Source organism: Entamoeba invadens (genome assembly GCF_000330505.1).
Source record: "Entamoeba invadens IP1 unplaced genomic scaffold scaff_1105074725689, whole genome shotgun sequence".
NCBI classification, from domain to species: Eukaryota; Evosea; order Mastigamoebida; family Endamoebidae; genus Entamoeba; species Entamoeba invadens.
The window spans coordinates 39,631-54,248 of NW_004440380.1; the positions used below are offsets into that span (position 1 = coordinate 39,631).

Genomic DNA, 14,618 nt, shown 5'->3' on the forward strand with positions numbered 1-14,618 from the left:
TGTATATTTTTAATGTATTTTTTGTTTTTTTGGTAAAAAGGCGTTTATGCCTGTTTGTTAAAACAATCAATAATATCAGTGTTATTTTGTTCATTTTGGATAACTTTTCATTTTTAATAGTTAAATAATACACTATGAAGACTTAAAAAATCGGGAATTGAAAGACTGGTTCTAAATATAAAATGATAATGATTTATTTTTAAATCTGTATTTTTTTGCACAATTCTAAAATAAGTTTGGTAAAAGTATTTTTCCAAAAATAAAAGTGTATTTTGTTGATTAAAGGTGCACTCGATAATCGAAAAAAAATCCAGAAAAACAAAAATGAGACAAAAATTTTGTGAGTAAAAAATGCAAAAGCTACGGAGTATGCTTCGAGGACTGAAAATTTTTTATTTTTTTATTTTTTTTCAGAAAAAAAATTCAAAAAATAATTTCACTTTTCCAAAAAAATGAAAATAATGGCGACTTTTCTTGAACAATTTAGAACGATTATTGACTTATTTGATAAAATAGTTCAACTCAAATTCAAACTTTTGAATTATTTATAAAACATTTCATCATTCATAAACTCAAATTAATTGGGTTTTGTTAAAGATTTGTCCTTCAATTAATAAAATATACAATTTAACAAATTAATATTAGTAATAAAAATAATACGAAAATAAACTGTTTTCATAAACAAATAAAAACGTTAATAAAACTTGATTAAATAATATTATCAGATATTCAAGTTTTTTTAAAAAACAAAATAAAAAACACTTAAAACAAGTGCAACAATTTGGGTTCGATATAACCAATAAGATTGGTTCAAACCAAAATAAAAAAAGAACATAACAATATACAATTGTTGAAATAAAAAATGGATTCCACTCAAAGTAAAAATACTTGGAGAACAAATAAGAACAAAATATTACGATAAAAACCCACTGCTTACTATTAATTTTATGTGTTATTCATCTAACACAATAATAACATTAAAATATATATTTTATATGGTAAAACACCGCTATAAAACATCAATTTAAGTCGAGAAAAATAGCAGTTTTGGATACATTATACAATGCGTGACAAAAGAATAATAAATTGTATAGTAATTTTAATTATAAATAAACTATAATAATCAACCTCTGAATAATATAACTGATAGTAAATTTATTATATATTTTATGATTAATTATTACAATAATTATAATAATAATTATTAAAACTAAACCAAATAAACACCAATATGAATATAATTAAATTGAGCCAAGCATAAATAGCCTTCTCATGCTTATTCGTTTTTCATTTGCATCTTTCTCCTTCTCTTGTCTGTCGTTGATTTTTTGATTGATTTTCCACCAGACAAGACGATGTTTCCGTACAAGTCCTTTCTGATGTCGACATTGCATTTCATGATTGAGTTGTAAGTTGTCTCGTGGATACCAGATGCTTCCATATCAAGGAATGATGGCTAAAAGAGTGCTTCTGGGCATCTGAATCTCTCATTTCCAATGGTAATGACTTTACCATTTGATAATTAATGTGACTTCTCGAGTTCTGATGATGAAGCAGGTTTTTGTATTTTTTCGTCAAATCAAATGCAAGACGGCAAAGTTATTTATAGTAATAAGTAATTGTTCATTTTTTGATTTTTCATTCCAAATATAATAAGAAATTTGTGTGTTATTTCACACAATTATTTAATGTTGATTTAGGATATTCATTAAATATTCAAATGTTTTTTCAGAATATAAAAATTAAAAAATGATAATTTTTGATTATAAATTGGTTTTGCATATTGTTGTTTAAAATAGTGCAACTTGAAACTTTAAATTTATTTATAACAAATCTTGAAATAACTAACCAAATAATTGTGTTAATTCAAATTTATATCAAGTATTTTCTTTGTTTTATCACAAACTTTTTTGTTTTGTAGAAAGTGACGTTATTTTATGCAAGATTTAATTAGTACTTTTAATTAATTTAAACCATTTTATTGTTTAGCAATCTCCAAATAAAAACACCAAATTTTTCTTTGCATTTAATTTGTTAAAATAGTATTCATTAATTAAAAATAACTATAAATGTTTTGCATCATTAAAACAATTGAACAAAACGGGGTAACCTTACTGTACGTATTTTTAAAAATTTGAAACAAAAACATCTATTTAAAAACACAAAACACAATTCGTTACAAAATCAATCGAATAAACAATACATTATAAATTATCTAATATTTTAACTATAACTGTTAATAATATTATAGATGACATTTGTTTGTCTATTCCTCATTGATCCATTGTCGTGGAATAACAGATAGTCGTTAATTTAAAATATTCTTTAAAAATATACTATTTAAAACAAAAATTTTAATATTTTTGTTATTTGGTGTGTTTGAATAACATTATTTTACCATTATTGTCATTTAAAAAATGAATTATTGTTTTATTAATTATTATATTATTATTGTTTTAGACTTTTTATTATTATTGGTAAAATAATATTATAAATATAGTTTGTAATCAATTCTAACATCCAAATAATTTAAATTGTTATCTATATAACAACTACATCAATTATATCACAATTAATCATTTTATTGATCATTCACTAAACCAGTGTGTTTCCGTTAATATAAATTTAATGCTTATTTGTTTTGTTTTAATTTAAACTGTGTATTTCTGTCAAAACGCGCTTTATTACAAACACTATGTATCTTCTATTATGATAACATTATAAATATGGTGATTATACCATTTTTATTATAATTATACATAAAATACAATATAGTTTTAATTACACAACATTGTTATATTAATGTGATCACTTATCAATTCGATGAAATCACGTTGGAGTAAAGATATGATTGTTGATGGTTATTGTGTCAAAATTATGTCTGTTGATTGTTACTATAATATATAACAATTATAATTATAAAACTATTATAAATAACATGATAAATTATTAATAATATATTTATTTATTTTATTATAAATTATAGTTTTAAGTGTTAACATTGGTATATATCATGATGTCTTTACACTTATATTTTTCTTTGTTTTTGATTATTTCTATACATTTACTATAAGTTTTTTGTTTGTTGCCCAAAAATGCATAATTTGAAAATGAATAAACAGTGGCTGCAAAATAAACAATTATTTACCAAATACAAATCTTTATATTCTAAATAGATTGCATAAAACACGTTTTGCCTTTTGTTTTTGTTTGAAAATGATAAAAATATTCAAATTACAAACAATGAATTTATATCTTGCTTCCTTGACAGTGGCACGACGTGAAATTCAATGGATGACCATAGAACCTTGTGGTGATCAAAGTTTATTTAAACGCTATTATTTTTATTGTTAAAGTTGATTTTATAAATTTTTCTCGATTTTGCGATTTTTGGTACTTTTGAAAATGTATTTTAGATATTTTTTGTTTATTTTACACTTATTTTCTTTAAGATTTTTTTTCAAAGTCGGAACAAACAAAAGTGTCTTTTCGTCTTATCTTATTTCTTTTACAAAAAATAGCAAAACCCAATTTTTTTAATTTTTGTATTTTTCAAAGTTTACAAAAAATCTATTTATTTTCCATTGTTATTGTTTTTGAGATCAATTGCATAATGAAATTTCAAGACACCTCAAAGTCTGTTATTTATTATTTTTCTATGTTATTTTATGATGTAATTGATTTTGAATATTCCAGACCAGTATGTTTTATGATGCAATTTGGTCTTTGTTATATTTTATAATTAATTTTATTATCGTAAGAGATTGTGGACATCTCAATAAATTTTTGATCTGACTTTTCCATTGAACTGTGACTTGTTTCTGAAAAGATCAAGCAAAAAAGTGAACCTTTGTTCATCCCAACTTCAACAAAAAATTCACTTTTTTACTATAATTTATAACAATTTACTATAAAAATATACTAGAGCCGTCATTCCAGGGTGTCTAGCTTTTTTTGAAAAAATTAAAGAAAAAAAGGTCACATTTACATTACAATTGACTAAGATTTTTATTTTTTACAAATTTTGATTTTTCCCGTCTTCGAAGGGTTAAAATAAACTTAGTTTTTAATTCACAAATTTTATTTTAGTCTTAATTCTACAAACTATTTATTATGGTTATGTAACTATTGTTATTAATTCATTTTCTCTTCAAAAATTAAGTAAAACATGACTGTTTTATTGATAAATTATTTATAATCCACAACAAAATGGTGTTATTTTTTTTATGAAAAACACTCTATTTAAGAGGGACAACTTAATTTTATCAAATGCCGTCACAAATTAAAAATACTTTAAAAAGCCCGTTTGTTAGTATTATTTATGTTTAAATTAAATACAAAAAAATGCAAAAAGAATTATCAATTGACAATGAAAACAAACCCGTTTTGGAATTTGAAATTTATATTTAGTCAAATAAAGCATCAAAAAATTTAATTAATAATCAATTAAAATAAACTATAATAAAACCATCTTATTGTCTTCCTATTTAACTAAAAACAACATCATTTTTTAAATTAATCTTTTTAAGCATCTTTTTCAACTTAATAAACTGGTAAAAGGTTATATTTTCCAAGCTATTTGTTCATTTGTGGTAAAAGAGATTTATTTTTATCTTGTTATTACAAAAATACTTTTCACCAATTTATCGACTATAAAACTGTGGAATTATTTCCAAAATAAATATCATGACCCAAATATGTTTTTTTATTATTAATATACAAACAAAAAACGCATTTCTGAACAAAAAAATAAATTCAAGTTTTATCAAATTACAATAAAATATATTGTATATTATATTATAATCCATTATAATACATAATAATATATTATTATGTATAATATACGTAATAATAATATAATATATTTTATTCGAATAAGAAAAAAAATGGACATGATGAAGAAGAATGGGAATATAGGGGAAATAAATAATTTGTGGGTTAAGGACGTCCTCCCGCTATTAAGGACGTCCTCCTGTGTATAAAATTATTCTTTTTGTTGTGTCTATTGTGTTTTTAAAACTATATAAAGAGTTATATTTTTATTATTAATTTACTATCAAAAAATATAATTATTTCCAAAAATACATTTAATAATGGACAAACGCAAAACAACAAGTACTTTTGTTACAAATTAATAGTTAAAAAACTAATTCAAATTTAAATTAGTTTTTTTGGGTCACTTCGAATAACTTTGTTAAGACAAGTAAATCACAAAAGTCGACCTCTTCTATCTTTGATCCCTTTGTGTCGCTCTTCTTTGCACCCCATTGTTGTGCACCAGACATGTTACCAGTTTTATTCTGTCGATATCTGTATGAAGATTGGCTCTACCTTAGCCTCAGCTTCTTCTGTTTCTGTGTGTATTCATCTTTTGATGCCGATTGGTTCTTGTCGAGCCAGTCGAGTGTCTCCTTGATAATTGCTTCAATTGCCGCCTTGTCATCTGGTGAGAGCTTTGCTGCAATTTGCTCGTTGAGTGTGTTTTTCATCGAGTCGCAGAAGTTTTCAAGTCCATTCTTCCCCTCGATACGTTCCTTCATCTTGTCGTCCTCTGCCTTAAACTTCTCTGCGTCTGCAACCACCTTGTTGATTGGTACCTTTGAGAGTCTTTCCTCGTCGTTAGTGATTGTGATCTTGTTCTTCTTTCTTGTTGTCTTGTCTTCAGCTGAGACATTCAGAATCCCATTTGTATCAATGTCAAATGTGACTTCAACTATGGGACTCCACGTGCTCTTGTGAGTGACGTGTAGAAGTCGATGCCTTCATACAACTGGTCGACTTCGATGTTTGCTGTTGCTGCATTTGACAGTGTTCGCTTTGCCCTTTCACACGATGTTCTGAGTTTTCTGACTGCTCGTGCATTCCTTGAAATGTCTTTCTTGTACTTTCTCTTGAACTCGGCAATGAAGTGGTTGACCATTCTGTTATCAAAGTCTTCGCCACCAAGGTGTGTGTTGCACTTTGTTGCCTTCACTTCAAAGACGCCATCATCAATAGCAAGAAGTGAGACATCAAATGTTCCTCCTCCAAGATCGAAGATCAAGACGTTCTTTTCTTTGTCGACCTTCTTGTCGAGTCCATAAGCAATAGCAGCGGCAGTTGGCTCATTGATGATTCTGAGCACATTGATGCCTGCAATTGTGTCTGCTTCCTTTGTTGCCTGTCGCTGTGAGTCATTGAATAGGCTGGACATGTGATGACTGCGTTGTTGACTTTCCCACCAACAAACGCTTCTGCCGTCTCCTTCATCTTCGTCAGCACCATCGAACTGATCTCCTCTAATGTGAAATTCTTAGTCTCTTCTTTGTATTCCATTTGAATTAGTGGCTTGTCATTGCCATTGTTGACGACAGTGAATGACCAGTGCTTCATATCTTCTTGAATTGCTGGATCACTGAAGCGTCTTCCAACCAGTCTCTTTGCATCAAAGACTGTATTCTTCACATTCATCGCAATCTGGTTCTTCGCTGCATCGCCAATAAGCCTCTCGCTGTCCGTGAGGCTTATTTTTAACAAGTCTCCTTCAGTTTCAAACGACTTGACATAAATCTCTTTTAAATGGTTTATCATTGTAAAACATAGTTTTCTCAAAAAGTAAACCTGCTTGATTTGATAAATACCTTTGATTTTAAATTATAGTTTTAATAATATAATTAAATTTATTATAAATTAGATCTTAAAAATTAAATTATAATTATTTAGTATATTATATGATTAATATTAGTTATTGTATAATTAATTACCCATAATATTAAAAAATGTATGTATTTATTAATTTATAGTATAATTTTATTTAAATTAGAGGGTGAGGTTTAGAAAAAGGATGTCGGTTGATTCCTTAATCATTCCAATAGCCCTCCTTCCTGCCCGTTCACGGTGATGGGTGGGTCGTTTTATACTTTTATTTGATATTGTTGAAAATGATTTTTATTATAGTAAAACCCCTTCCCGAAATATTACAATTTTTAAGACTGTTTTATCAATAAAAAACCAACCCGAAATATTTGAGCTTTTTTGACTGTTTTTTATATAAAAATATTCATTTAAACAAATCGAATTAAAAATGGTAATTAGTTTTTCAGAGCATCCCCAACATCCATGTAAGCAACTTTCTTTTTAACGCTCATGTTTGCTCTTTCAAGTTGTCCAATTTTATTAAAAGATCTTTCAACTGGTGCAAGTGGTTGGACTCTTAGCATTCATCTTTTTCACAAGATTGAATAAACATGGGAATTGATTCTTTTCTTCTTGACTCATCAAAGCAAACAAGGTGTTCAAAGTTAGTTTTTTGACTGGGCAACTTTTTAAGAAATCTTCTGCTTCTTTTTTGAATAAAGCCCTTATTTGCTTTCTGTGTTGAATGGCGTTTGCTCTCTTTTCTTTCACAATTTCACTACTGCTGCAATCTTCAGCGATATCTGTTGCTTCTGTTTGATCTGTACTTGTTAATCTCACTTGTTTAACAAGAGTACGTATCACCTCAGTAGCATCAACACTTTCTTCCTTTTCCAACCTGTTTGCAATTTCTTCGACTTTTTCAATGATGGCACAGTACCAATCTTGAAACTTTTGAACTTCTGCTTTTAGTTCTTGGTCATCACTTTCCTCGAATAATTTTGCATCAAAGTTGTTGTAAATTTTGATGTTTATTACCAATTCTTTTCCTTAGAGTTTTCTTTGTAATTTCCCGAAATTTGCCATATTTGTTCCTTTGACCTGGTTCTCCTTCAACAAACCAGCATCGAAAAGGTCTTCTTTGGTCATTTTTCTTGAAGGAATTGCAAACCTCAAAAACATCGCGTCACTCAACTTAAGGAGCAGGTGAATTGAATACTTTTTCAAAATGAATTTTTTGTTGTCGTCAAGATCTTCAGTTTATTTCATTTTTTCTAAATAATCGGTTAACACTACTTTTCGTCTGAGCTCGAAGATATTCGAAATTAAATCTTCAACACGTTGATAGGCCACGGGGTATAGTAAATTGGCGGTCTGTAGCCAATCGTTAATTATCTTCACCTTACTGAGCACTATTTGAGTGAAGAACATACACGCAACAAACAATTTGCAGTTGACATTACACTCACCCATAATGTTGCGAGGTCCAAAAGGCTTTTGGTATTGTTCTCTTTCACTGTAAAAGTCTTGAAGTGAAGGCAGATTCTCAAACATATTATCAAGAATCAATACTGTTTGGAGCCACCTTGTTTCGGATCGTTGAACCAATTTGAGAACTGCACCTTTGATATGATTTTTGGCACAGAATTGATCCCATGCTGTTCTTGTTGTCTGAACAGTTAACCCGTCCAAGAAACTTTCAATAGTCAGTCCCCATTGCGATTCAAAACACATTTCAGTCGCTTTATTTGTTCTGTGTGAAAAGCAGTAGTTTGAATCAAATCCGTTCAGCCCGTCTCTCTCTTTTATTTTAGCCAGGAGTTTACCAGAGAGCCCACCATTTCGTATCAGAACATAAGCTCCATCAAAACAAGCACCAATGCATTTGATGAGGTCAGCATCCATCAATTCCAATATTTTCATTATCCAACTGAGCCACCCCGCAGCATCTGTTTTGCCATCATAGTTTTCTATTTTGACTCTTTTTTCTTCAAATGATCCATCTGAAAACACGAATCTTACAAAGAGAGAAAAGTATTCAACACCACTGTACATTGCTGAATCGGCCATTAATGTATAATAGTCACACTGCTTGAAGATTAGTTGTAGGTCATATCTGGTTTTTTTTTCGAAATTAACTCAAATCTCCGTTGCATAGATGAAGAACTGAGAGCGGTGTTAACGACTTTTTTGGGAACATTGGACATGAGCAAAATTATGGAAATTAATTTTGACATGGCATCAATTTGATTATTTGTCAACCCACATGCTCCCATCATCAACGCAGCCATCATTGTTATAAAGCTGCCTCTTTCATTTACAGCATCATTTGTTGTTGAATAACTGTCAACATTTTTACCAAGTCGCCTTTGTACTTCTTTGTTTGTTTCTTGTGCGATGTACTCGGTGGAGTATTTATTCTTTGGTTTGAGGAGATTTTTGATGTATTTCATTATTTTCAATTGTTCAATCTCAAACACAGTAAATTTTATTTCTTCTTTGGTCGAATCGTTGGTATTTTGAGATTCGTTGTCGGTGGCCTGGCTATAATCAACATGTGTCGCATTTCCTGTTTGAACGGTTAGATGAGTGGCATTTGAAACAACAGAGTTTGTGGTTCAGTGTTAGAGTCTATAATACCAGTTGAATTTTGTGAAACAACATCTTCACAATTTATAATAGGAACATCAAAACTTTTACTGATATTGTCGAGTGCTTCTTGTGTTGACTCGCTGTGTAAAACAGAAATATTCATTTGGAAATTTTGATAATCGATGAGTGGAAGAACACGAACAGTTTCTTCCAATCCTTTCAATAAATATTTCTTAAGGTCCTCAAATGTAGTGTAACTTGTTTGTCTCAATTGTGACTCAAGTTCCTTCCTCGCTTTCAATAAATCGGCACCTCTATAAATATTTGGTGAGAGGTCCATTTCATTATCAGTCAAACCACTTGACTTTTTTTCTTCTTCGACAAGCTGACTATTGAGCGCAATCAAATTAAATTTGTCGAAATTCTCATCAAAAAATTTAAAATTGTGAACACTTTTAAATTTGTTTGTTTCTTTGGGTTTTGCTTCTACAGCGTGTTTGACATATTTGCGTCTATTAACATTTTTCCACAGAAAATACAATAATGAAATTCACGTAAACAATGTTCGGGAAGCTGCGCCTTTATCTCAAAAGTGTAATAAGTGCGGAATTCTTCAAAACGTTTGTTGATATTTGAGTCTTGCATATGTTTGTAATTTTTAAGATAATGAAGACAATAAAATACAAAAGTTATACTTTTTATATATTTATAGTATTGGTTTTAATAATAGTATTATTTTTTATCATATAATTAAATTATGTTTTTCATTAAAAAGTATATATTATAAATATATTAATATATCATAAATTTCAAATATTATATAAATATGTAATTATATTATGGTCTAAATTTACTTAAATATACTATAAATTATAAAATCATATATTATATTTTTTATATTGAATATAACTTAAAATTAGTAATAATCATATTTAGGATAAAAAGACAATTGTTAAATTTTGGTAAATAAAAGGAATAATCATGTTTTTAAAGTGGTAAATATAAGTTGAATTTGCAAATTCATTAAAATGCTCAACTTTAGTTATACATGATCTGAAAACGCGTTGAAAATGAAAAAAATCATGCAAAATGTTATTTAACTACTTTGTGTATTTTATTGTAGTATGTATGTGATAATAAACATGATACCTCAGTTATATTATTAAATTGTATTTAGACTAATCTATATAAACAGACTCAATTTTATAAAAATAATTTTATTAGTTAATTTCATTAATTATTTTATTTACTATATTACAAAATATGTTTAGATTATAAAAAATTTTAATAAAACAATAAATTTTGATTATGTAATTATATATTATTTAAAACAACTCTATAACATTTTTAAAATTACTAAAATAAATTTTAAAACTTTTTATTTGATAAATATTATAAAATAATAATAATTTTTATTGGTTTATTATTTTTCTTTGGTAAAATTACTATAAATATAATATTTTATTTTTATAAATATTTTATTGTTTTATTATTATAAAACTAAATATTTATAATTTTAATTATTTAAATTAATATTTTATATAATTTAAGAAAATTTAATTTTTCAATTAGTAATAATAGTTAATTAATTAAACTATTATATACATTTTTCTATTCTTATAAATCTAAAGAATACAAACTAATAGCTGTTCGCGACTTTATAGTCCCTTCGAAAATCGCCGACTTTTTAGTTGTCTTAAAAGTTGCTGACCAAAATATTTAGTCAAATAACTATTCAAAATACCATTTATCATGTAAAAGGAATTCAAAAAATAAACCATATAAATTTAATAGAATTATTATTAAAAAATAAAATGAAACAATACTGTCCCAATTATATCTTCTCAAATCATTTTTTAAATTATATTTATATGATTATAATATAACAAATTATAACAACTATTGTGTTTTTAAACATTTTTGGGACAATAATGAATATGGTATAATTTATTAAAGTTAATAGTTATTTAGTTCTAAAAGAAGTTGGCGACTTTTGAAGGGATTTTAAAAATCGCCGACTTCTCAGTAATATCATAAGTCGCTGAACAGCCATAACTGTTTTATTAAAAACTGTTTTTAATAAAAAATTAAACTATGAAACATAGTAAAATATATAATAACTTTAATATGTAATAATGAAAATTATATTGAAAAAATACTGCAAAAATTCTATCATTGACTAACCAAGGCTTCTTTTTTGTTATGTGTTATGGATAAACAGACTCGTTACATTTATCAAATTATGCAAGTTACGATTCTGTTTGTCGATTTGTTTACTTTAAAACAAAAGAATGAATTAAACAACTTTAAATTGTGTTATATATCTTTTGGTTAGCCCATGGTATGTAAAACTCTTGATTATCAACAAAATAATATAAACAAGTGTTCGATGTTTGAATAATTAATTCCAAAAAGCAATAATTTTTGAGTAATTTCATTTAACTATATTTTAAGAAAAGTATAGTTAATAACAAATTTTATCTTAATCAATTAAATTATTATTTCATCTTTATTAAACAATTTCTAATATTTTATAATATTATCAATTATAATTAATAGTTTTATTTTGTATAGTATAAATATTATATTAATAAACCATTAATTTGTATACTATACATTTTAATATTTTATAGTTTTGTTGTTAACTGTCGTTTTAAGTAAAAAAACGACCGTGGCAAAAAGTTACCATCTGTAAAGAAAAAATTTTGAAGATCGCAAAAACAAACAATACTATGAATTTTACTAAAACTACTTTATTTTTGTCATAAAAACAAAGAAAATATACCCCTTTTCATTTTAAAAAGCATTTTTGGGACAAGTTCCAAATTTTTCCCTGTTCCGTGATAGACCCTGTTTCAAATTAATGTAAAAACAACTTTGTGTTTAATATAAAACATCGTTTTCTTTTTGTTCATTTTATCATTTAGTATAAATGATATTGTTTTGTTATTTATTATTGTACTTATTAATATTCACTATTTTATTGTTTTTTAAGTTTTTTTCAATAACATGATCATTTGGCTGACTCTATGTTTTCAAAATAAAACCCTCATTAAAACCATTGTATATGATTTATCAATTCATGCATTTGGTTGGTATACTATACTTATAATAATAAATACCAATTATTAATTGTTTAAATTAATCTGTAATATTATTAATCTGCTTTTGTATTCTGTCAGTTCGCTTGTTTACAATTTCAACTATCCGTTCATTTTGATTTCCTTCTTCTAAATGGTTGTTGACGTCTTCGTCTATTCTTACGATACTGTTGCATATGTGGTCAAAAGAAGGGCGATCTTTCGGGTCGGCTCTCCAACATTCCTCTATTAAATTTTTATATAAAAATGGGATATTTTGATCGAAGGAAAGTCTCTTTCCTTCTTCAACATGTTTTTTGATATCAAATATCGATTTCAGTTGTACATACGGTTCTTCTTGGTAAAACAATTCCCACGCTGTTATAGCAAATGAATAGACATCACCAGCAAAAGTATATTCATCTCTAAAAGTCTCGGGTGCTGCATAGATTGGTGTGCCAAGTCCTTTGTCTTCACTGTTTTTAATAGATTTTTTAGTGAATCGTGAAGTCCCAAAGTCGGTAATTTTAATAGAACATGCACTATTAGAATCCAACGAATTGACTAATAAATTGTCTGGTTTCAAGTCCAAATGCATAATTCGATTTTCATGTAAAAATTGCATTCCACGTGATGTGTCAAATAACATTCTAACTTTTAGTTTGTATGGAATATTGACATAATCTTCTTTCTCTTTTCTTAGATATTCACCAAGTGATCCTAAAATAAAGAATTGAATGACCATTGACACCTGTGGGATGTATGTGACAGACCCCATATAACTTGCTATAAACGGATTTCGTAACTTACTCATGATCTCACACTCAGCAACTACATTCTTCTTTAACTCAGCAACTTCATCTTCATTTAAATTCTCCCATCGGAACTGTTTGACAGCGACTGGAACACTCCGATAATTTCCCATAAACACCCGTCCCATCGCTCCTTCAGCTATCGGCTTTTCAGAGATAGACAATTCATCCATATCGATGTGCGTCGAACTTGCAGCATCGGTGATTATTACAAAATTGTGGTGGAATCTTTTTAATACGTTTTTGGAGAGTTTGTCCATCATTTTTTGGTCATCACTATTCCATATATCAAAGTTCTTGTCTTTCAATAACAGAGCTATTTCATTGAGAGTTCCTCGACTTTTAGAGAACCAAACTGTGTATGGGATTTTCATCCCTCGCAATTTAGTTGTACAGAATAAAGTGGCATAACACGTGACAAGACGACTTGTTCTTGGTCGCATTATGATGACTTGTGGCTCAAAGTGAAACACATATTTTGGACTATTTGGTGTGTGAAATATGATCATCATATATTTGTTTTTACTTTTGTTTCTAATATTTATCTTTTCGAATCGTGTGTCCATTATGGCTGTCGCACTTGTGGAGTTTCCAAAGTCAAGTTGTTCTGGATCAATCTCATATTTTGAATCTTTGTTACAACTACAATTGACTGAACCATTGATATAGAAATAGTACATCGGTTGTTGTTGTTTAAACATTTCGATATCTATTTGTTTGTAATTCATTATCATCAGAATTACAATTACTATAATTGTTATAGCAATAACTAAACTAACACTCCCTCCTATAACAATACCAGCAATTGCTCCTCCACTTATTGTTTTTTGTATGCACGATGTCTTGTTTTCATGGTTGGTGATATATCCGTCTATACATGTACATTCATCGTTACAGTTCAAGCCACTATCACACTATTTTTTAGTTTATTGTTAATTGTAGTGTATTTAATAGGTTGTTTATTATTAATTGTTTTATAATTAATTATACTATTAACTATACTATTGAAACTATTGAAAAACAAACTTCTTCATATTTGGAACTTTTTGTTCCCCAACGAACTTCATCAATTTGATAATTTCCACAATTAATTGATTGACATTTTAAAGAAGTCTCATTATAAAAGAAGCCATTTGAAGCGTCACAATAACAATTTATTGCACAACCATAATCATTTCGTTTACATTGTTCTGTGCCAAGTTTGTCGTTGTTTTTGCATGCAGTCGATACACACAAATTGTTTTGAAGGGTATATCCACTCTCACATCCACAATACTGATCACATCCATTTGACCCGAAGAAGCACAAATTGTCGTGGTCGGCGATCTGCCAATTGTTATTATAATAACATAACAAATGGCAATCATCTCTGTTTGTTAATATTTTATTAATAATAATATTATTATAATTATTATTATTACAGTAGGGGGAGCGAGGGGCTTGACGATACTGAGGTACTTGACCTATTCTTTCATAGTTTTCTTTTATTAATGGTAAAATTTGTTTACTTATTTTAAAC

General features: G+C 27.8%; 3 protein-coding genes across 3 annotated transcripts; all 3 read right to left on the minus strand.

Annotated features, from left to right (window-relative positions):
- Positions 1 to 7,167: 7,167 nt before the first annotated feature.
- EIN_299800 (hypothetical protein) lies at positions 7,168 to 7,764 on the minus strand (the record flags this gene model as incomplete). Its single annotated transcript, XM_004256664.1, has 2 exons — positions 7,168 to 7,658; positions 7,737 to 7,764. The coding sequence occupies 2 exons, from the start codon at positions 7,762 to 7,764 to the stop codon at positions 7,168 to 7,170; spliced, it is 519 nt and encodes a 172-aa protein (XP_004256712.1).
- Positions 7,765 to 7,875: 111 nt separating this feature from the next.
- Positions 7,876 to 8,685, minus strand: EIN_299810 (hypothetical protein; the record flags this gene model as incomplete). The annotated part of the gene is made up of 1 exon (XM_004256665.1): positions 7,876 to 8,685. The coding sequence occupies one exon, from the start codon at positions 8,683 to 8,685 to the stop codon at positions 7,876 to 7,878; it is 810 nt and encodes a 269-aa protein (XP_004256713.1).
- A 511-nt stretch (positions 8,686 to 9,196) lies between these two features.
- EIN_299820 (hypothetical protein) lies at positions 9,197 to 9,547 on the minus strand (the record flags this gene model as incomplete). Its single annotated transcript, XM_004256666.1, has 1 exon — positions 9,197 to 9,547. One exon carries the CDS (start codon positions 9,545 to 9,547, stop codon positions 9,197 to 9,199), a length of 351 nt encoding a protein of 116 aa, XP_004256714.1.
- Between the last annotated feature and the right edge of the window lie 5,071 nt (positions 9,548 to 14,618).